Source organism: Ranitomeya imitator, chromosome 5 (genome assembly GCF_032444005.1).
Source record: "Ranitomeya imitator isolate aRanImi1 chromosome 5, aRanImi1.pri, whole genome shotgun sequence".
In the NCBI taxonomy this organism is placed as follows: domain Eukaryota; kingdom Metazoa; phylum Chordata; class Amphibia; order Anura; family Dendrobatidae; genus Ranitomeya; species Ranitomeya imitator.
In genome coordinates this window covers 12,841,812-12,867,001 of record NC_091286.1, presented here as the reverse complement: position 1 = coordinate 12,867,001, position 25,190 = coordinate 12,841,812, and the positions used below count along the sequence as shown (strand labels likewise).

Below are 25,190 nucleotides of genomic sequence, written 5' to 3'. Positions count from 1 at the left end.
ATGGCCCAGCTCTTTTGGTGCAGCCGGCAGACCATGCTGGCGGTCGCCTTGTCTTTGGGATATTTCATGTACCTGTTTATGGGAGCTATGATGTTCCAGCTGCTGGAGAAACCGGCCGAGGCCAACTCCAGAGACAAATTCCAGCTTGCCAAGTTGGGGTTCCTCCAGAACTTCACCTGCCTAGATGCTGGAGCCATTGAACAATTCGTACAGGTATGATGACTATAGCACCAGCCTAGTCTGTGAATGTTCTGTGACCGACTGCTCAGTCCATCTTTCTTTGTAGATGGCCTTTATCAGCATTATACGTCTGGGCACAGCAGTACTTTCCATTCTCGGTTCAGGTTGCGGGGAGAACAATCTCTTCAATTCCAGCCATAAATTCTTGGTTGGTTTGAGGACCAGACAAGGATTTAGCTGCTTCAGGAAATTAACCATTGGTGGATTAAGTCTGTGCAGCTTTGGTTTTCATTGGAGGACATTGTCCTGCTGGAAGCAAAATCTTCCAAGTGTCTGTTCTCTCGCAGACTCCAGCAGGTTTTCTTCCAAGATTTGTTTTGACTTTTAAAACCAGTTGATGATCTGGGCGAGTCATAGTAAGGGGTGCCAATAGTTATGCACTCCGTTATATTAAATATTTATTAGATTCCCCCCCCCCCCCCCTCATGAATCAAGTTCATATAAAAGGTCACAGAAGGCAATTACCAACTACAGTGACTTGAAATAGTATTCACACCCTGTGGGCTTTTCCACATTTTTCCATGTTACACCCACAAACGTAAATGTATTTTATTGGGATTTCACATGATATGCAAACACTAAGTAGCAAGTATTTGTGACGTGTAAAGAAAATGATACATGCGTTTCAAAATATCCTCAAAATTGTGAGGTGCATGTGTATTCAGCCCCCATGACCATGAGTCAATATTTTTGCTGCAATTCCTGCTGCAAGTCTTTTGGGGTCTGTCTCTCCAGCTTGGTACATCTAGAGGTAACATTTTGCCCCTTCTTTGCACACTCCCTCTTGTTCAGTGTTATTGGATTGAGACCTCTGTGATCAGCAATTTTCACATCTTGTCACAGATTTTCAATGTGATTTAGGTCTGGACTGTGACTGAGGCCGTTCACACACATGAATATGCTCTGATATAAACCCTCCATTGTAGCTCTGGCAGGAGTCGTCTGGCTGGAAGGTGAACCTACTCCCCAGTCTCAAGTCTTGCAGCCTCTACTAGATTTTCCTCCAGGATTGCCCCGTGTTTAGCTCCATCGATCTTCCCATCAACTCTTACCAGCTGCATGCTTTTGAGAAGAAAGGCCTCCCATAGCATGATTGTCACCACCATATATGATACTTTCATATATTATATTTTTGTCAAAACTCTTTTCTCTGCAAAACATTCACAGGCTGAAGATTATCACACCGAATATTCTCACCTGGACACTAACCCAGTCATCCTCACACGTACACTCTCACTTAGATGTTCTCACACAGAACTTTCGGACGCAAACAATCTCACATATTCTCACTCAAATGTAAGTATTCTTTGTCAGATCCTTTTACATAGACATTATCACACAGAAAATTGTTACTCGAACATTCTTACACAGATTATTCTCATCCATACATTCTCACCTAGACATTCTCATACACAACATTCTCATCCATACATTCTCACCTGGACATTCTCACACAGAACATTCTCACGTGGACATTCTCATACAGAATATTTTCATCCATACATTCTCACCTGGACATTCTCATCCATAATGTTCTCATCCATACATTCTCTACTGGACATTCTCACACAGAACATTCTCATCCATACAGTCTCACCTGGACATTCTCACACAGAATATTCTCATCCATACAGTCTCACCTGGACATTCTCACACAGAACATTCTCATCCATACATTCTCAGCTGGACATTCTCATACAGAACATTCTCATCCATACATTCTCACCTTAACATTCTCATACAGAACATTCTCATCCATACATTCTCACCTTAACATTCTCATACAGAACATTCTCATCCATACATTCTCACCTAAACATTTTTATACAGAATATTATCATCCATACATTCTCACCTGGATATTCTCACACAGAACATTCTCATCCATACATTCTCACCTGGACATTCTCACACAGAACATTCTCATCCATACATTCTCACCTTGACATTCTCACACAAAACATTCTTATCCATAGTCTAACCTGGACATTCTCACACAGAACATTCTTATCCATACATTCTCACCTGGACATTTGTCACACAGAACATTCTCATCCATACATTCTCACACAGAACATTCTCATCCAGAATATTTTCATCCATACATTCGCACCTGGACATTCTCACACAGAACATTCTCATCCAGAATATTTTCATCCATACATTCGCACCTGGACATTCTCACACAACATTCTCATCCATACATTCTCACCTGCACATTCTCATACAAAATATTCTCATCCATACATTCTCACCCTCACCTGGACATTCCCATACAAAACATTCTCATCTGGACACTCATACAAAACATTCTCATCCATACAGTCTCACCTGGACATTCTCACACACAACATTCTCATCCATACATTCTCACCTGGACATTCTCACACAGAATATTCTCATCCATGCATTCTCACCTGGACATTCTCATACAGAATATTCTCATCCATACATTCTCACCTGGACATTCTCACACAGAACATTATAATCCATACATTCTCAACTGGATATTCTCACACAGAGCATTCTCATCCATACATTCTCATCCATACATTCTCACCTTAACATTCTCACAGAACATTCTCATCCATACATTCTCACCTAGACATTCTCACACAGAACATTATAATCCATACATTCTCAACTGGATATTCTCACACAGAACATTCTCATCCATACATTCTCATCTGGACATTCTCACACAGAACATTCTCATCCATACATTCTCACCTGGACATTATCATCCATACATTCTCACCTGGACATTCTCACACAGAACATTCTCATCCATACAGTCTCACCTGGACATTCTCACACATAATATTCTCATCCATACATTCTCACCTGGACATTCTCATACAGAATATTCTCATCCATACATTCTCACCTGGACATTCTCACACAGAGCATTCTCATCCATACATTCTCACCTGGACATTCTCACACAAAACATTCTTATCCATAGTCTAACCTGGACATTCTCACACAGAACATTCTTATCCATACATTCTCACCTGGACATTTGTCACACAGAACATTCTCATCCATACATTCTCACACAGAACATTCTCATCCAGAATATTTTCATCCATACATTCTCACCTGGACATTCTCACACAGAACATTCTCATCCATACAATCTCACCTGGACATTCTCACACAGAGCATTCTCATCCATACATTCTCATCCATACATTCTCACCTAGACATTCTCACACAGGACATTATAATCCATACATTCTCAACTGGATATTCTCACACAGAACATTCTCATCCATACATTCTCACCTGGACATTCTCATACAGAACATTTTCTTCCATACATTCTCACCTGGACATTCTCACACAGAACATACTCATCCATACATTCTCACCTGGACATTCTCATCCATACATTCTCACCTGAACATTCTCATACAGAACATTTTCATCCATACATTCTCACCTGAACATTTTCATACAGAACATTTTCTTCCATACATTCTCACCTGAACATTCTCATACAGAAAATTCTCATCCATACATTCTCACCTGAACATTCTCATACAGAATATTTTCATCCATAAATTTTCACCTCGACATTCTCATGCAGAACATTCTCATCCATACATTCTCACCTGAACATTCTCATCCATACATTCTCACCTTGACATTCTCACACAAAACATTCTTATCCATAGTCTAACCTGGACATTCTCACACAGAACATTCTTATCCATACATTCTCACCTGGACATTTGTCACACAGAACATTCTCATCCATACATTCTCACACAGAACATTCTCATCCAGAATATTTTCATCCATACATTCGCACCTGGACATTCTCACACAGAACATTCTCATCCATACATTCTCACCTGCACATTCTCATACAAAATATTCTCATCCATACATTCTCACCCTCACCTGGACATTCCCATACAAAACATTCTCATCTGGACACTCATACAAAACATTCTCATCCATACAGTCTCACCTGGACATTCTCACACACTACATTCTCATCCATACATTCTCACCTGGACATTCTCACACAGAATATTCTCATCCATGCATTCTCACCTGGACATTCTCATACAGAACATACTCATCCATACATTCTCACCTGGACATTCTCATACAAAACATTTTCTTCCATACATTCTCACCTGAACATTCTCATACTGAACATTTTCATCCATACATTCTCACCTGAACATTTTCATACGGAACATTTTCTTCCATACATTCTCACCTGAACATTCTCATACAGAAAATTCTCATCCATACATTCTCACCTGAACATTCTCATACAGAATATTTTCATCCATAAATTTTCACCTCGACATTCTCATGCAGAACATTCTCATCCATACATTCTCACCTGAACATTCTCATCCATACATTCTCACCTGGATATTCTCACACAGAACATTCTCATCCATACATTCTCACCTGGACATTCCCATACAGAATATTTTCATCCATAGATTCTCATCTGGACATTCTCATACAAAACATTCTCATCCATACAGTACAGTCTCACCTAGACATTGTCACACAGAACATTCTCATCCATACATTCTCACCTGGAGATTCTCACACAGAACATTCTCATCCATACATTCTCACCTGGACATTCTCAGACAGAATGTTTTCATCCATACATTCTCATCTGGACATTCTCATACAAAACATTCTCATCCATACAGTACAGTCTCACCTAGACATTGTCACACAGAACATTCTCATCCATACATTCTCACCTGGAGATTCTCACACAGAACATTCTCATCCATACATTCTCACCTGGACATTCTCATACAAAACATTCTCATCCATACATTCTCACCTGGACATTCTCACACAAAACATTCTTATCCATACTGTCTCACCTGGACATTCTCGCACAAAACATTCTTATCCATACAGTCTAACCTGAACATTCTCACACAGAACATTCTCATCCATACATTCTCACCTGGACATTTGTCACACAGAACATTCTCATCCATACATTATCAACTGGATATTCTCACACAGAACATTCTCATCCATACATTCTCACCTGGACATTCTCATACAGAACATTTTCTTCCATACATTCTCATCTGGACATTCTCACACAGAACATGCTCATCCATACATTCTCACCTGGACATTCTCATACAGAACATTCTCATCCATACATTCTCACCTGAACATTCTCATACAGAAAATTTTCATCCATATATTCTCACCTGGACATTCTCACGCAGAACATTCTCATCCATACATTCCCACCTGAACATTCTCATCCATACATTCTCACCTGGACATTCTCATTCAAAACATTTTCTTCCATTCATTCTCACCTGAAGATTCTCATATAGAACATTTTCATCCATACATTCTCACCTGAACATTCTCATACAGAACATTCTCATCCATAAATTCTCACCTGGACATTCTCATACAAAGTATTCTCATCCATACATTCTCACCTGGACATTCTCATACAGAACATTTTCTTCCATACATTCTCACCTGAACATTCCCATACAGAACATTCTCATCCATACATTCTCCCCTGGACATTCTCATACAGAACATCTTCTTCCATACATTCTCACCTGAACATTCCCATACAGAACATTCTCTTCCATACATTCTCACCAGAACATTCTCATGCAGAATATTTTCATCCATAAATTTTCACCTGGACATTCTCATGCAGAACATTCTCATCCAAACATTCTCACCTGAACATTCTCATACAGAATATTTTCATCCATAAATTCTCACCTGAACATTCTCACCCATACATTCTCACCTGGACATTCTCACGCAGAACATTCTCATCCATACATTCTCACCTGAACATTCTCATACAGAATATTTTCATCCATATATTCTCACCTGGACATTCTCACGCAGAACATTCTCATCCATACATTCCCACCTGAACATTCTCATCCATGCATTCTCACCTGGACATTCTCATACAGAACATTTTCTTCCATACATTCTCACCTGAACATTCCCATACAGAACATTGTCATCCATAAATTTTCACCTGGACATTCTCATGCAGAACATTCTCATCCATACATTCTCACCTGAACATTCTCACATAGAATATTCTCATCCATACATGCTCACCTGAACATTCCCATACAGAATATTTTCATCCATAAATTCTCACCTGAACATTCTCATCCATACATTCTCACCTGGACATTCTCACGTAGAACATTCTCATCCATACATGCTCACCTGGACATTCCCATACAGAATATTATCATCCATAGATTCTCACTTTGACATTCTGACACAGAACGTTCTTATCCATACATTCTCACCTGGACATTTTCACACAGAACATTCTCATCAATACATTCTCACCTGGACATTCTCAGACAGAATGTTTTCATCCATACATTCTCACCTGTACATTCTCATACAGAATGTTCTCATCCATAAATTCTCACCTGTACATTCTCATACAGAATGCTCTCATCCATACATTCTCACCTGGACATTTTCACACAGAACATTCTCATCCATACATTCTCACCTGGATATTTTCAGGCAGAAGGTTCTCATCCATACATTCTTACCTGCACATTTTCACACAGAACATTCTCGTACAGAAAATTTTCATCCATATATTCTCACCTGGACATTCTCACGCAGAACATTCTCATCCATACATTCCCACCTGAACATTCTCATCCATACATTCTCACCTGGACATTCTCATTCAAAACATTTTCTTCCATTCATTCTCACCTGAAGATTCTCATATAGAACATTTTCATCCATACATTCTCACCTGAACATTCTCATACAGAACATTTTCTTCCATACATTCTCACCTGAACAGTCCCATACAGAACATTCTCATCCATACATTCTCACCTGAACATTCTCACACAGAACATTCTCATCCATAAATTCTCACCTGGACATTCTCATACAAAGTATTCTCATCCATACATTCTCACCTGGACATTCTCATACAGAACATTTTCTTCCATACATTCTCACCTGAACATTCCCATACAGAACATTCTCATCCATACATTCTCCCCTGGACATTCTCATCATACAGAACATCTTCTTCCATACATTCTCACCTGAACATTCCCATACAGAACATTCTCATCCATACATTCTCACCTGGATATTTTCAGGCAGAACGTTCTCATCCATACATTCTCACCTGGACATTCTTAGACAGAAGGTTCTCATCCATACATTCTTACCTGCACATTTTCACACAGAACATTCTCGTACATATTTTACTTATGAATTTCCCACACAAATGATTCTCACACAGAATATTCTCACATGAACATTTGAATCCTGAATGTCTCCTGGATGTCCCCACCTGTCACGAATCCCACCGTGACAGTCACCCCCACGTCACGGGTCGGGGTGACTTTAGGCCAACAGATGGCTATCACATGTGCAGGGGGGCTTATCATAGTTATCCCTCCACTCCACAATGTGATGAAAAAACACACACAAGGCTATTGACCTCTTTGTTTACAGCAGGGGCTTATTTTAGGTATCCCACTGCTCTTCAATATGCCACGAACTGCAGGGATTTATGTATATCCCGCTTACAGTTCCACTTGAAACTTGCAACTCTCTGGCGCCCCTCTTACCCTCAGGACAGATTAGGTACTGCACCTAGGGTAATTAGTCGCCAGAAAGGCTGCCTGCTATGTACTGGCTATTGGGCACGCTGCAGCGACGCGATATAAATACTCCCACTCAGGCAGGAACAATAATTATCAATGCCGCAGTCGCTACAATGACTCCCAACTACCCAGTACAAAGGTATGCTGCCACCAGCTTCGATTAAACAGGTCCGAAGCTAACCCAAAACAGTAGCGTAATTCCCTTCAGAAGACTTAGGGTACGTTTTAAAACAGGAGAACGAATCTAGTATTAAATATTATACTCCATCAAAGGTTTAAGGCAGTGTTTATAAAAAGTTATATAAAGATGTTACAATATGAGACAATTGAAAATATGTACAAGGTAATTATAAAAATAACTGGGGTTAAATGAGAAATTAACACTTACATGTGTTCAGGACATTGCAGGCAGCCAGGCTAGTGGGGGGGGGAGTTCCCATATGTCCCAGTTCATCAGGACTAGCAGTCAGGGCTTCTCAGGTAAAACTCACTGCTGGGGGCCTGGCAGAAACTTATAAACCGCAGCCCGTGACATCACCAACAGGGCTGGTCTACTCAGACCCTCCTCTATCTTCAGCCTTCTAGTTTTCTCCAACAATTCTTATAGTTTGTGTATTTTCGGTCCAGAACATGTCAGAATCATAACACACCCAGCATTCGCCTTATTTTAACATTGGCGTTCTAATGAGACCAAATTTGGGCTTGATGCGATGCATAGTTCCAGAGAAATCCATACTCTGTCCCTGTTGGAACTAGAAGCCCGCGTTTACGGTGATGGATAGATGCGCCGATGGACTTTAGCAATATGTACTCATTATTTTTCTAGCCCAAATCGTTGGCCCAGAATCTTACAAGATTAAGACAAAGAGCCTCATGTTTTAAAAGAACTTCTATACCAGTTTCAGCTGGTACAACTGTCTATGCATCTATACCGATCGTAAAAATTCCTTTAGGAGGGGCATGAGGGATTTGGGAGCTGAAAGTCAGGAATGCAGCAAGAAGCCATAAAAGCTCTTCTACACACACATTCAGAAACAAAGGGAGCCAGAGAGAGAAGGGAGGGGGGGAATTTAGCCCGCAGCTACATAATCATATTATATTTCATACAATATCGTGACACCACCTTGGACAATTTCATGTAGAACATTGTCATCTGGACATTCTCATGTTGCTTCTCGTGTCTCTGAATTATCATATACATTTCTTCTTCTGCTGACCCTCCTCTTGTCACTGTCTCTTCCCCCTCGTCAGGTCGCTATATTCTGATATCTGTGATACTTTGTTGCAGTCTTGTCATATTTTATAATAAAACAGAATCTGATTGATTGAACCTTCCTCGTGCTCGCAGCGTCTCAGCCTCTTTGATATTTCCCTGCAGGATCTTCACAAAGGTCATTGAGATAACATTAATAATGGGTGCCAGCAGGGCCGGACGGCTGCCAGCAGGGATTTAGGTGGCAACGAACCTGTAAACATCAAAGACAAATAAGATTTCAGACCGGAATAAACACGATGTGACCGAGCACAAAACCCTGAAATCGAGAGCTGCTCACAGGGCGACCTGGAGGGATTTGGGGACACATTGTTATGAGTATGACATGCGTCCTAAGTAAATGTTAACTGAGCGATTGCACTTATTACCTATAAGGGATGTTTCCCAGAAGGAAAACTAACCTCCGACTACTAGAAGTCTGGAACTATCTAGATAAAGCAGGATGATCACATAGACCCACTGAGCTGCGCAAGACCACCATGGTGGACCCCTCGCCCCACTGAACCATGCAGGAATCTGTAGCCCTCCAGGGATATTAGATATTTAGCAATATTAACCCCTTCATCACTTAAGACCAACAGAGATAACAGATATTAAGTTCTGAGCCACAATGTATCTAATGAGCGCACCGTGAGACCACCAAAGTCTGAAATGATGAGAAAGTGGAGAGTCCAAAAATGATGGTACTAGTGGAATGATGGAGGACACGACCTGCTGAGAGCAGCACTGGGAGCAATGGCAGCAGATGAGGGTAATGTGGCCATGGTGGGATATGGAGCCCCCCCATGTACAGCCCACCATATTATGTATATGGACGTAGGGTCATCAGAACTGACAATCTAATCTACAAACATACCCTCCAACATGTAATGTTGAGGTGGTGGTCCTGTTCAGGGGGCCGCGCAGCCTTCTGTACACAGGTTGTTCACCCTTGCTATGAAGCCCACTGTGATCCAGTTGCTCATCCAGATCTAGTTGATTCCTGCATTATTTAAAGGGACGGCTCTCCAGCTGTGACTTCTCTCTTCCCATTTACAGATCATCATGGAAGCCTGGGACAAGGGTCTGAACCCCAAAGGGAACGCCACCAACCCGAGCAACTGGGACTTCAGCAACTCCTTCTTCTTTGCTGGAACTGTCATCACTACAATAGGTAAATCCGCCGGTTACTGGAGGTTCCTCCGCCGGTAGTCACTTAAAGGGCAGGAACACAATAAATGTACAGAGACAGGTAGTCCTAAGCTCCGTTTACCCAAAATGTGCAACGGGGGTCACTGTGGGGGGCAACATGTCTCCAAACCTAGATAAAAGTTCCAAAGTGGGTATTCTCCTCTTCAGGACAGCTGAATAACAACCAATATAGCCAGAAGTACAGGGAAAGTCCAGTGTCTGCCCCCCGTATCCGTAAACGTGGTCACACCGTGTAAATTGTAAATTTTTTAACCTTCTGTTTGACTCAGGGATCTATAGGACTTGCCGGCGGTGTTTGGGGATGATATTACTCAGTGGAAACCATCAGCAGGCAGACACTCATGGATCTTCAATAAGCCTTGGTCCTGATTAGTTAATTAACCCATAAATAACCAAGAAGTCATAATAGGAACGAATTTAGCAATAATTAGACCTGTCAGTAGACAACCTGCTTGTTGGTGGTTTCCAGAGAGCGTTTGCTATTTCGATGCATTATGGTAATTAGGATAAATTGCGACAATAAGAGACTAAGTGAATAGATCTATTAATAAAGGAGAGGAAAGTTCTTCTCATTAACCCACTAAATACCTGGTCCTGTTTCCCTCCAGGTTACGGTAACTTGTACCCCAGCACGGTGGCCGGTCAGGTGTTCTGCGTCTTCTACGCGCTCTTCGGGATCCCCCTTAATGTGGCGTTTCTCAACCAGATTGGTAAAGGCTTGAACGGCCATATCATCGCCCTGGGCAGGTGCTCGCAGGATCCGGACGGCTCGGGGGTAACTGCCCGTGTGTACAGCGCTCTATGGGGATCGTGTGCGCACCCCACAATCACAGCCCACCGGGGGCCATAGTGACCACATGTTTCTGCCCCGCAGGTGATGAAGGTGATGATCGTCGGCCTGTTCCTCACCACCGGCTCGCTGCTCTTCCTCGTCTTCCCCCCCATGATCTTCAGCTACGTGGAGGGCTGGAGCTACGGCGAGGGCTTCTACTTCGCCTTCATCACTCTCAGCACCATCGGATTCGGAGATTACGTGTTGGGTAAATATCGGAACGTTCCCAGGGCGGATTCACTGACAACTACACGAAAGGCCAGTACCGCGCCTCCCCGAAAATAGCACAGGCTCTTATATTGGTTATCTGCTCCCAAAGATGGGTCAGGGCTTCTTCTCAGAGGACGCCTTACTCTTCTTTTCCATGATCATCATTCCAGAACGCTACGCTTGTCTTTAGCTTTTGGTGATATTTGATACAAGTAATAAAGAAACGTATAGAATTCATTCACGGCTTTAGATCGTTTGTGGATCGCTCTTCTTCAATGATTCCGTATTTGATTTATAGTTATGTGAAAAGTTTCTGGGCTCCATTATTGATAGTACCGTATACATTACCTATACCGTAGTTACATGGGGTGATATACCGCAAAGAAAAACACTTCTGATCTCCATAAAGAAAAATCTGCTGCTGGATATTCGTTATGGGCAATGTAAAAAAGCGAATAGAATAAAGCAGGACGGATACAGTAACCCTTCATCAAGGAAAGCAGACGCCCACAAAAGAAAGCAGATGCCCCTAAAAGAAAACAGACACACCTAAAAAAAGCAGATGCCCCTAAAAGAAAGCAGACACCTCTAAAAGAAGGAAGACACCTCTAAAAGAAAGCAGATGCCCCTAAAAGAAAGCAGACGCCCCTAAAAGAAAGCAGATGCCCCTAAAAGAAAACAAACGGCCCTAAAAGAAAGCAGACACCTCTAAAAGAAGGAAGACACACCTAAAAGAAAGCAGACACACCTAAAGAAAGCAGACAACCCTAAAAGAAAGCAGATGCCCCTAAAAGAAAGCAGATGCCCCTAAAAGAAAGCAGATGCCCCTAAAAGAAAGCAGACACAACTAAAGAAAGCAGACAACCCTAAAAGAAAGCAGATGCCCCTAAAAGAAAGCAGATGCCCCTAAAAGAAAGCAGACACAACTAAAGAAAGCAGACAACCCTAAAAGAAAGCAGATGCCCCTAAAAGAAAGCAGATGCCCCTAAAAGAAAGCAGATGCCCCTAAAAGAAAGCAGACACAACTAAAGAAAGCAGACAACCCTAAAAGAAAGCAGATGCCCCTAAAAGAAAGCAGACACACCTAAAAGAAAGCAGATGCCCCTAAAAGAAAGCAGACACAACTAAAGAAAGCAGACAACCCTAAAAGAAAGCAGACACACCTAAAGAAAGCAGACACCTCTAAAAGAAAGCAGAAACACCTAAAAGAAAGCAGACACACCTAAAAGAAAGCAGATGCCCCTAAAAGAAAGCAGACACACCTAAAGAAAGCAGATGCCCCTAAAAGAAAGCAGACACACCTAAAGAAAGCAGATGCCCCTAAAAGAAAGCAGATATCTCTTAAAGAAAGCAGACACACCTAAAAGAAAGCAGATGCCCCTAAAAGAAAGCAGACACAACTAAAGAAAGCAGACAACCCTAAAAGAAAGCAGACACACCTAAAGAAAGCAGACACCTCTAAAAGAAAGCAGAAACACCTAAAAGAAAGCAGACACCTGTAAAAGAAAGCAGACACACCTAAAAGAAAGCAGATGCCCCTAAAAGAAAGCAGACACACCTAAAAGAAAGCAGATGCCCCTAAAAGAAAACAAACGGCCCTGAAAAAAAGCAGACACCTCTAAAAGAAGGAAGACACCTCTAAAAGAAAGCAGATGCCCCTAAAAGAAAGCAGACACACCTAAAGAAAGCAGACAACCCTAAAAGAAAGCAGATGCCCCTAAAAGAAAGCAGATATCTCTAAAAGAAAGCAGACACACCTAAAAGAAAGCAGATGCCCCTAAAAGAAAGCAGACACAACTACAGAAAGCAGACAACCCTAAAAGAAAGCAGATGCCCCTAAAAGAAAGCAGACACACCTAAAAGAAAGAAGACACCTCTAAAAGAAAGCAGATGCCCCTAAGAGAAAGCACACACCTAAAGAAAGCAGATGCCCCTAAAAGAAAGCAGACAACCCTAAAGGAAAGCAGATGCCCTTAAAAGAAAGCAGACACACCTAAAAGAAAGAAGACACCTCTAAAAGAAAGCAGATGCCCCTAAAAGAAAGTAGACACACCTAAAAGAAAGCAGATGCCCCTAAAAGAAAGCAGACACAACTAAAGAAAGCAGACACACCTAAAAGAAAGCAGATGCCCCTAAAAGAAAGCAGACACACCTAAAAGAAAGCAGACACACCTAAAGAAAGCAGATGCCACTAAAAGAAAGCAGACACACCTAAAAGAAAGAAGACACCTCTAAAAGAAAGCAGATGTCCCTAAAAGAAAGCAGACACACCTAAAGAAAGCAGACACACCTAAAAGAAAGCAGATGCCCCTAAAAGAAAGCAGACACATCTAAAGAAAGCAGATACACCTAAAAGAAAGCAGACACCTCTAAATAAAGCAGACACCCCTAAAAGAAAGCAGACACCTCTAAAGAAAGCAGATGCCCCTAAAAGAAAGCAGATGCCCCTAAAGAAAGCAGATGCCCCTAAAAGAAAGCAGACACATCTAAAGAAAGCAGACACCCCTAAAAGAAAGCAGACACCTCTAAATAAAGCAGACACCCCTAAAAGAAATACCCAAAACAGCGGCCTAAATAAGGGCACTTCCAAATATTACATAGTATCAAATCAGAGAGAACACGGAAGCTTCTAGCCAATAAAAACATTAAAGTTTATTAATAATACACATAAAAAAACTAAACAAGTCCAATAGTACTCAATGGCGATACAGTGACAGAATCTACTGGCTGCATAAGGTAAATACAACATAAAAAACCTATAATAATCAAATGATCCCAAGACCATAAATAGGTAGGCAAGGAATGGATCTTACATGTGCAAAAAATGATGTGACAAAGTTCTACACGCCCAAAATACAGAGACAGGCTTTAACAGGTGAATTACCATATATATAGTTGATATAAATCATGCATGTATCACAATAAACAAAGTTTGAAGATATATGGGCTAAAATATGCTGCCTACAAATATATGCACAAAAATGCCTAAAGTTAGCAATCACAAATATGCTACACAAAACAGGAGTGGTAGAAAATACATGGCAGAGACAACTACCTAAAGCTAGATTTGTAGCGATACTAACGATCCAAAGTGGAGTTTCTACACTCATATATCTTCAAACTTTGTTTATTGTGATACATGCATGATTTATATCAACTATATATATATATGGTAATTCACCTGTTAAAGCCTGTCTCTGTATTTTGGGCATGTAGAAATTTGTCACATCATTTTTTGCACATGTAAGATTCATTCCTTGCCTACCTATTTATGGTCTTGGGATCATTTGATTATTATAGGTTTTTTATGTTGTATTTACCTTATGCAGCCAGTAGATTCTGTCACTGTATCGCCATTGAGTACTATTGGACTTGTTTAGTTTTTTTATGTGTATTATTAATAAACTTTAATGTTTTTATTGGCTAGAAGCTTCCGTGTTCTCTCTGATTTGATACCCCTAAAAGAAAGCAGTCTCTATGTAAAGTCTTGTCTAAAGTCCACTTTAAGGGAGGATATTAGCGAAGGGAATGAGGATGTCGAGTCCATATGGGTTGAAATTCATGGAGGGAAAAATGGTAACAAAATTCTCATTGGGGTCTGTTACAAACCCCCAAATATAACAGAAAGCATGGAAAGTCTACTTCTAAAGCAGATAGATGAAGCTGCAACCCATAATGAGGTCCTGGTTATGGGGGACTTTAACTACCCGGATATTAACTGGGAAACAGAAACCTGTGAAACCCATAAAGGCAACAGGTTTCTGCTAATAACCAAGAAAAATTATCTTTCACAATTGGTGCAGAATCCAACCAGAGGAGCAGCACTTTTAGACCTAATACTATCTAATAGACCTGACAGAATAACAAATCTGCAGGTGGTTGGGCATTTAGGAAATAGCGACCACAATATTGTGCAGTTTCACCTGTCTTTCACTAGGGGGACTTGTCAGGGAGTCACAAAAACACTGAACTTTAGGAAGGCAAAGTTTGACCAGCTTAGAGATGCCCTTAATCTGGTAGACTGGGACAATATCCTCAGAAATGAGAATACAGATAATAAATGGGAAATGTTTAAGAACATCCTAAATAGGCAGTGTAAGCGGTTTATACCTTGTGGGAATAAAAAGACTAGAAATAGGAAAAACCCAATGTGGCTAAACAAAGAAGTAAGACAGGCAATTAACAGTAAAAAGAAAGCATTTGCACTACTAAAGCAGGATGGCACCATTGAAGCTCTAAAAAAACTATAGGGAGAAAAATACTTTATCTAAAAAACTAATTAAAGCTGCCAAAAAGGAAACAGAGAAGCACATTGCTAAGGAGAGTAAAACTAATCCCAAACTGTTCTTCAACTATATCAATAGTAAAAGAATAAAAACTGAAAATGTAGGCCCCTTAAAAAATAGTGAGGAAAGAATGGTTGTAGATGACGAGGAAAAAGCTAACATATTAAACACCTTCTTCTCCACGGTATTCACGGTGGAAAATGAAATGCTAGGTGAAATCCCAAGAAACAATGAAAACCCTATATTAAGGGTCACCAAGCTAACCCAAGAAGAGGTGCGAAACCGGCTAAATAAGATTAAAATAGATAAATCTCCGGGTCCGGATGGCATACACCCACGAGTACTAAGAGAACTAAGTAATGTAATAGATAAACCATTATTTCTTATTTTTAGTGACTCTATAGCGACAGGGTCTGTTCCGCAGGATTGGCGCATAGCAAATGTGGTGCCAATATTCAAAAAGGGCTCTAAAAGTGAACCTGGAAATTATAGGCCAGTAAGTCTAACCTCTATTGTTGGTAAAATATTTGAAGGGTTTCTGAGGGATGTTATTCTGGATTATCTCAATGAGAATAACTGTTTAACTCCATATCAGCATGGGTTTATGAGAAATCGCTCCTGTCAAACCAATCTAATCAGTTTTTATGAAGAGGTAAGCTATAGACTGGACCACGGTGAGTCATTGGACGTGGTATATCTCGATTTTTCCAAAGCGTTTGATACCGTGCCGCACAAGAGGTTGGTACACAAAATGAGAATGCTTGGTCTGGGGGAAATGTGTGTAAATGGGTTAGTAACTGGCTTAGTGATAGAAAGCAGAGGGTGGTTATAAATGGTATAGTCTCTAACTGGGTCGCTGTGACCAGTGGGGTACCGCAGGGGTCAGTATTGGGACCTGTTCTCTTCAACATATTCATTAATGATCTGGTAGAAGGTTTACACAGTAAAATATCGATATTTGCAGATGATACAAAACTATGTAAAGCAGTTAATACAAGAGAAGATAGTATTCTGCTACAGATGGATCTGGATAAGTTGGAAACTTGGGCTGAAAGGTGGCAGATGAGGTTTAACAATGATAAATGTAAGGTTATACACATGGGAAGAAGGAATCAATATCACCATTACACACTGAACGGGAAACCACTGGGTAAATCTGACAGGGAGAAGGACTTGGGGATCCTAGTTAATGATAAACTTACCTGGAGCAGCCAGTGCCAGGCAGCAGCTGCCAAGGCAAACAGGATCATGGGGTGCATTAAAAGAGGTCTGGATACACATGATGAGAGCATTATACTGCCTCTGTACAAATCCCTAGTTAGACCGCACATGGAGTACTGTGTCCAGTTTTGGGCACCGGTGCTCAGGAAGGATATAATGGAACTAGAGAGAGTACAAAGGAGGGCAACAAAATTAATAAAGGGGATGGGAGAACTACAATACCCAGATAGATTAGCGAAATTAGGATTATTTAGTCTAGAAAAAAGACGACTGAGGGGCGATCTAATAACCATGTATAAGTATATAAGGGGACAATACAAATATCTCGCTGAGGATCTGTTTATACCAAGGAAGGTGACGGGCACAAGGGGGCATTCTTTGCGTCTGGAGGAGAGAAGGTTTTTCCACCAACATAGAAGAGGATTCTTTACTGTTAGGGCAGTGAGAATCTGGAATTGCTTGCCTGAGGAGGTGGTGATGGCGAACTCAGTCGAGGGGTTCAAGAGAGGCCTGGATGTCTTCCTGGAGCAGAACAATATTGTATCATACAATTATTAGGTTCTGTAGAAGGACGTAGATCTGGGGATTTATTATGATGGAATATAGGCTGAACTGGATGGACAAATGTCTTTTTTCGGCCTTACTAACTATGTTACTATGTTACTAAAGCAGACACCTCTAAAGAAAGCAGATGCCCCTAAAAGAAAGCAGACACCTCTAAATAAAGCAGACACCCCTAAAAGAAAGCAGACACCTCTAAAGAAAGCAGATGCCCCTAAAAGACAGCAGACACCCATTAAAGAAAGCAGATATCGCCCCTAAAGAAAGCAGACACCCCTAAAGAAAGCAGACACCTCTAAAGAAAGCAGATGCCCCTAAAAGAAAGCAGATGCCTCTAAAAGAAAGCAGACACCTCTAAAGAAAGCAGACGCCTCTAAGGCTTCTTTCACACTTCCATTTTTACAATCTGAACAGGATCCGTCAAAATGTTGAAATGACAGATCCTGTGCAGATTGTAAAAAACAGGTGCACTGGGCCCGTTATTCTGACGGACCGGTCGAGGCTATGTGCACCTATTGTGTATGCATCTTCGCAGCGGTTTTCCGCTGCAAAAACGCATACACAACACAACCCAGGTTAAAAATAATTTAAAAAAATCGCAATATTCTCACCTTCTGGTGTCCCGCGCAGTGTTACCGATGCTCGCGATGCTCCCGGCAGCTGGCGTTCCCATATATATAAAACATATAAAAAAGAATCAAACAGGCAGAAACCAGACAGGGCGTCTCCAACAAATCAGACAGTCCACGATCAAAGTGACACATCTGTATTCATGCCGGAAAATATCACCGTGATACAACTCAATAAAATAATTTGTACAATTTATGGAGTGAATCCTATAGTGATTTAATAACTTCTAATGATTCACCCTTAAAAAGAGGCGCAGGCGCAACACGAAAACATGCGCCTGAATCCATCACAGCAACACTAATAACACAGACGTCTCCAATGAAGTAACAAGTAAACTGGTATAAATGGTGGAAAATATCCTACAAAATATTCTATCTCACAACAGCCGTTGGTTACAAGACTGTATAAGTTATAAAAAGATATAGAATTGCACGCAATGAAATATATACAGTAGAATGTAAAGTTTGGGCACCCCTGGTCAAAATTACTGTTATTGTGAACAGTTAAGCAAGTTGAAGATGAAACTATCTCTAATAGGGCTAAAGTTACAGATGACACATTTCCTTTGTACTTTAGGTAAAAAATATATATATTTTAATCTTTTGCATATTAAAAATTACAAAAAGCAAAATGGGCCAATGCAATTGTCTGGGCACCCTGCAAGGTTAGTACCTAGTAGCGCCCCTTTTGAAGAGTCTTTCATTTCCTGTGTGAGGGATTTTCATCCATTCTTGCTTGGACAATTCCTCCAGTTCTGTGAGATTCCTGGGTTGTCTTGCTTCCTCTGCTATTTTGAGCTCTAGCTACAGATTTTCAATGATGTTCAGATCAGGGGACTGTGAGGGCCAGTGTAAAACCTTCATCTTGCTCCTTTTGAGGTCGTCTATTGCGGATTGTGACGTGTCTTGAGGATCATTATCCATTTGTAGCAGCCATCCTCTTCCTCTTTTCACCTTCAGCTTTTTACAGATTGTGTTATGTTTCCATCAAGAATTTGTGGAAATTTCATTGAATCCATTCTTCCCTCTTCTCGTGAAGTATCCCCTGTACCATTGGCTGCAACACAACCCCAAAACATGATTGATCCACCCCCTTCTTAATGGTTGTCAAGATGTTCTTTTCCTGATATTCTGTGCCCTTTTTTCTCCACACATATCTGTGAACATTGTGGCCACATGGATTTATTTTACGTCATCGGTCCACAGGAGTTGTTTCCAAAATACATCAGACTTTTTTAGATGTTGTTTTGCATACTTCTGATGCAGAATTTTATGGTGAGGATGCAGGAGAGGTTTTCTTCTATTGATTCTTCCATGAAGGCCATATTTGTGCAGGTGTCTCTGACCAGTAGAACAAATGTACCACAACTCCAGAGTCTGCAAAATCTTTCTGAAGGTCTTTTGCAGTAAAGCAGGGGTTCTGATTTGCCTCTCCATCAATCCTACGAGCACCTCTCACTGAAATTTTGCTTGGTCTTCCAGACCTTATCTTGAACTCACTCCAATGATCCTGGTAATGGCCATTTCTTGATTACATTTTGAACTGAGGAAAGGACAACTTGAAAACACTGTGCTATCTTCTTATAACCTTCTCCTGCTTTGTGGGCCTCCACCATTTTCATTTTCAGAGTGCGAGGCAGCTGCTTAGAAGAACCCATGGCTGCTGTCTTTTGGCACATGGTTAGAGTCTTGTAACTAATGACTGTTGTGAGATTGACCTCACTTTGTAGGATATTTTCCACCATTTATACCAGTTTACTTGTAACTTCATTGGAGACGTCTGTGATATTAGCATTGATGTGGTGCATTTAGGGGCAGGTTTGTGTGTTGCGCCTGCACCTCTTTTTTACGGTGAATCATTAGGAGATATTAAATCGCTATAGGATTCACTACATAAATTGAACAAATGATTTGTCCCCTGTGTAGAGTTTTATCACGGCTCTGTGTCCGACATAAATACAGATATCTCACTTTGAAGGCAGACTTTCTGATTTCTTAGTATGGTTCCTACTAGAGATGAGCGAGTCTAAACTATAAAGTTCAGGGTTCTTACTGGACACCTAGTGAGAGATTTTCCAGCTCCAGAGTTTGGCTCACCATTGATTTTTATGGGGTTCAGGTACAGTTCTGGTACCTTGACCGAACTTTGAACTAAACCCAACGAACCTGAACTTCCACGGCTCCGCTGGTCCCTAGTTTCTGCTCCTCCCTAGTTCCCACTCATCCCTGGTTCCCACTCGTCCCTAGTTCCCGCTCATCTCTAGTTCCCGCTCATCTCTAGTTCACTCTCGCCCCTGGTTCCTGCTCATCCCTAGTTCCCGCTAGTCCCTAGTCCCCGCTCATCCCTAGTTTCCACTTGTCTCTAGTTCTCCCTCATCCCTAGTTCCCGCTTGTTCCTAGTTCCCACTCGTTCCTGATTCCTGCCCATCCCTGATTCCCTCTCATCTCTAGTTCCCTCTCGTCCCTGGTTCCCACTTGTCCCTAGTTCCCGCTCGTCTCTAGTTCCCGCTCGTCTCTAGTTCCCGCTCATCTCTAGTTCCTGCTCATCTCTAGTTCCCGCTAGTCTCTAGTTCCCGCTTGTCTCTAGTTCTAGCTCATCTCTAGTTCCCACTCGTCTCTAGTTCCCACTTGTCTCTAGTTCCCACTTGACCCTAGTTACCGCTCATCTCTAGTTCCCGCTCGTCTGTAGTTACTGCTCGTCTCTAGTTCCTGCTAGTCTCTGGTTCCCGCTCATCCCTATTTCCCGCTCATCCCTAATTTCCGCTCGTCTCTAGTTCCCGCTCATCTCTAGTTCCCTCTTGTCCCTGGTTCCCGCTTGTCCCTAGTTCCCGCTCGTCCCTGATTCCCATCCGTCCCTGATTCCCGCTCATCTCTAGTTCCCTCTCGTCTCTAGTTCCCGCTTATCCCTAGTTCCCGTTCATCCCTAGTTACTGCTCATCTCTAGTTCCCGCTCGTTTCTAGTTTCCGCTTGTCCCTAGTTCGCACTCGTCCCCATCCGTCCCTGATTCCCGCTCATCTCTAGTTCCCTCTCTTCTCTAGTTCCCACTCATCTCTAGTTCCTGCTTATCCCTAGTTCCCGCTCATCCCTAGTTACTGCTTGTCCCTAGTTCCCGCTCTTCCTGATTCCCATCCGTCCGTGATTCCCGCTCATCTCTAGTTCCCTCTCTTCTCTAGTTCCCGCTCGTCTCTAGTTCCCGCTTATCCCTAGTTCCCTCTTGTCCCTGGTTCCCACTTGTCCCTAGTTCCCGCTCGTCCCTGATTCCCATCCGTCCCTGATTCCCGCTCATCTCTAGTTCCCTCTCATCTCTAGTTCCCGCTTATCCCTAGTTCCCGCTCATCCCTAGTTCCCGCTCATCCCTAGTTCCCGCTCATCCCTAGTTACTGCTCGTCTCTAGTTCCCGATCGTCTCTAGTTTCCGCTTGTCCCTAGTTCCCGCTCGTTCCCTGATTCCCATCCGTCTCTGATTCCCGCTCATCTCTAGTTCCCTCTCGTCTCTAGTTCCCGCTTATCCCTAGTTCCCGCTCATCCCTAGTTACTGCTCGTCTCTAGTTCCCGCTCATCTCTAGTTTCCGCTTGTCCCTAGTTACCGCTCGTCTCTAGTTCCCGCTCATCTCTAGTTCCCCCTTATCTCTAGTTCCCGCTTATCCCTAGTTCCCGCTCATCCCTAGTTACTGCTCGTCTCTAGTTCCCGCTCGTCTCTAGTTTCCGCTTGTCCCTAGTTACCGCTCGTCTCTAGTTCCCGCTCATCTCTAGTTCCCCCTTATCTCTAGTTCCCGCTTATCCCTAGTTCCCGCTCATCCCTAGTTACTGCTCGTCTCTAGTTCCCGCTCGTCTCTAGTTTCCGCTTGTCCCTAGTTACCGCTCGTCTCTAGTTCCCGCTCATCTCTAGTTCCCCCTCGTCTCTAGTTCCCGCTTATCCCTAGTTCCCGCTCATCCCTAGTTACTGCTCGTCTCTAGTTCCCGCTCGTCTCTAGTTTCCGCTTGTTCCTAGTTACCGCTCGTCTCTAGTTCCCGCTCATCGCTAGTTCCCCCTCGTCTCTAGTTCCCGCTTATCCCTAGTTCCCGCTCATCCCTAGTTACTGCTCGTCTCTAGTTCCCGCTCGTCTCTAGTTTCTGCTTATCCCTAGTTACCGCTCGTCTCTAGTTCCCGCTCATCTCTAGTACCCGCTCGTCTCTAGTTCTCGCTCGTCCCTAGTTCCCGCTCATCCCTAGTTCCCGCTCATCCCTAGTTCCCGCTCGTCCCTAGTACCCGCTCGTCCCTAGTTCCCACCTCTGTTTGACTTTCTCCTTTTTATCTGATTTTAAACAAGCATTTATTCTATATATTTGTAGCAATAAAAAATGACATTATGTTATTTGGAGCTGTTACTCCTGTTTTTTTTGTAGGTGGTAAAAGCGACAGAAGTAATAATATTTTTGCAAAAGAATATTGAAACATTTCAAGGAGTTTTTTTTTTTGCCAAAACTCCGGTGAAGACTCCTTGATGAATTGGAGCTGGTGTTCTTGTTCCTCACCTTTTTCTAGTTTTCTACTTGCTGTCAGTGAGTGGGAACATTCTTGTTTATACGCAATGTCTTACAATCCAGTCCACAGCTGCACAATCCTCTGTGACTGAGGAGCCTCACCTGCACTGATACATTGAAACGAGCTATCGGGAGACATGAGAAAGATGTGCAGGATTATAATACTTTGTGCCCCTTGGTGCTGTGCATCGTGAGTAATGCAGCTAATGGTATATCCCCCACAATGCACCATAGTCTGTACAGAGAATGAGCCAGCAGGGGGCGCAACATGGTTCTGTAACCTACAAATTGAAAAAAAAGAAATCAGAATTGTGCAGCTTTGGATGTGACTGGAGTATAAGACATGATTATAAGTATTTATACCACAACTAATCAGAGCTAGGGATGCAGCTTTGGCTGTGACTGGAGCACAGGACATGATTTCTGATGCACGATGTGTAGATATAATCTGTGCGATGATGGATATATTTATTAATGCCGTTTTCCCGCCGTTCCCAGGGACCGATCCCAACAAGCACTACATCTCCATCTACCGGAGCCTGGCGGCGCTGTGGATCATCTTCGGCCTGGCGTGGCTCGCCATGGTCTTTAATCTGGCAGCGAGGACGGTGGAGAAGTTAATCCACCTGAGGATACAGAAAACTCACGTCATGGCGGAGGAGGCGGCGGTGCAGAAGACGGAGGAGCGGAGCGTCCAGCAAAGAGTCGAGATCTAGGGTCTCCGGAGGACAAATATGGAGGCTCGGGACCAGATCTCCATGTACAGAACCAGCCTGGGGTGTGGGTCGTAGGGAAAGGACTGCCCAGCGATGACATCATTACTGCGCCATATTCGATGACATCATCCTGCGCCATATTTGATGACATCATCACTGCACAATATTCAATGACATCATCACAGCGCCATATTTGATGACATCACTGCACCATACTCGATGACATCATCACTGCACCATACTCGATGACATCATCACTGTGCCATATTTGATTACATCATCACTGCGCCATATTCGAGTATGGTGTAGTGATGATGTCATCGAATATGGCGCAGTGATGATGTAATCAAATATGGCACAGTGATGATGTCATCGAGTATGGTGCAGTGATGTCATCAAATATGGCGCTGTGATGATGTCATTGAATATTGTGCAGTGATGATGTCATCAAATATGGCGCAGGATGATGTAATCAAATATGGCGTAGCGATGATGTCATCGAGTATGGCGCAGCGATGATGTCATCGAATATGGCGCAGCGATGATGTCATCGAATATGGCACAGCGATGATGTCATCGAGTATGGCACAGCGATGATGTCATCGAGTATGGCGCAGTGATGATGTCATCGAGTATGGTGCAGTGATGATGTCATCGATGACATCATCGCTGTGCCATACTCAATGACATCATCGCTGTGCCATATTCGATGACATCATCGCTGCGCCATATTCGATGACATCATCGCTGCGCCATACTCGATGACATCATCACTGCACCATATTTGATTACATCATCACTGCGCCATATTTGATGACATCACACCATACAGAAGCGGCATACACTGTGGATGCGGAGTCTTTGTCGCTGTGTAGGTGGATGAACATGTGCCCACCCCCAATGGACTACATCACCTATTACCAATGGGACGAGCAGAAGTTCCCTCTGCATATTCTGCCGCCTGATCCTGGGCTGTAGATGGTGACTAAGGGGTTAAAGTTTGGGGCCCTGAATGACATTAATAGACCAGATATTGGGCAATCATCTCTTAAAGGGATGCCGTCATCAGATGAACCCTCAACAAGCGGTCACAGTGACGCCCACCCATGATGCCCCCGAGGTGCCCGTAGATGTATGACTATATAATATGAGCCTATGGGGCGCTCAGGAAGGTGCGGACAATATTGGAGATGTTTGGGGGAGAAACAAGCTAATTAGGGATCTGTGGACCCTCGGATCCTACAATGATATTATAAGATTACTTTTTTCAGGGTAGATCCGTCGTCTAGAGTGCGCTGCTCCAGCTGAGGATATAAAAGTCCCCGATTCTAGATAAAATCCTAAAAAATAAATTCTTATATTCTAGATAAAGAAATGCACAAAAAATGCTCGTACTTTACTGTCAGAGGAGAGAAGCCGTCGCTCATTATATTCAAGGACTCACAGCTGCAGGTTTGTTACAATGTATCCAGTCTGCACAATCCTCTGTGATCCCAACAACAGCAGCACAAATCTCGCTCGTCTGCACCGACACATTGTAACGCCCCCGCTGCTGTGTGCACAGGACCACATGCCATAGGGTTGTCACTGCCATTGTAACAATGTCTGAGGACAGAGGAGCCCACAGAGGATGATCTATGCTGGATACAATTGTCACAAACCTTCAGCTGTGAGAAGTAATAGACATGCAGCCTCCGCATGGAATGAAGAGCAGATCCATTCACTGACAACAAGCAGAGATTGTGAAAAAGGTGAAGAACAACGGCAACATTAAGAAAGCTGCAGAACTGACACCATACAATCTTGGCGACTATGAAGAGACCACCATTGGATGAGG

General features: G+C 42.6%; 1 protein-coding gene across 1 annotated transcript; it reads left to right on the top strand.

Annotated features, from left to right (window-relative positions):
* Positions 1-24,721, top strand: LOC138681080 (potassium channel subfamily K member 16-like). The gene is made up of 5 exons (XM_069768315.1): positions 1-213; positions 10,222-10,336; positions 10,983-11,149; positions 11,249-11,414; positions 23,136-24,721. The coding sequence occupies exons 1-5, from the start codon at positions 1-3 to the stop codon at positions 23,351-23,353; spliced, it is 879 nt and encodes a 292-aa protein (XP_069624416.1). The 3' UTR covers positions 23,354-24,721.
* The last annotated feature ends 469 nt before the right edge of the window (positions 24,722-25,190 follow it).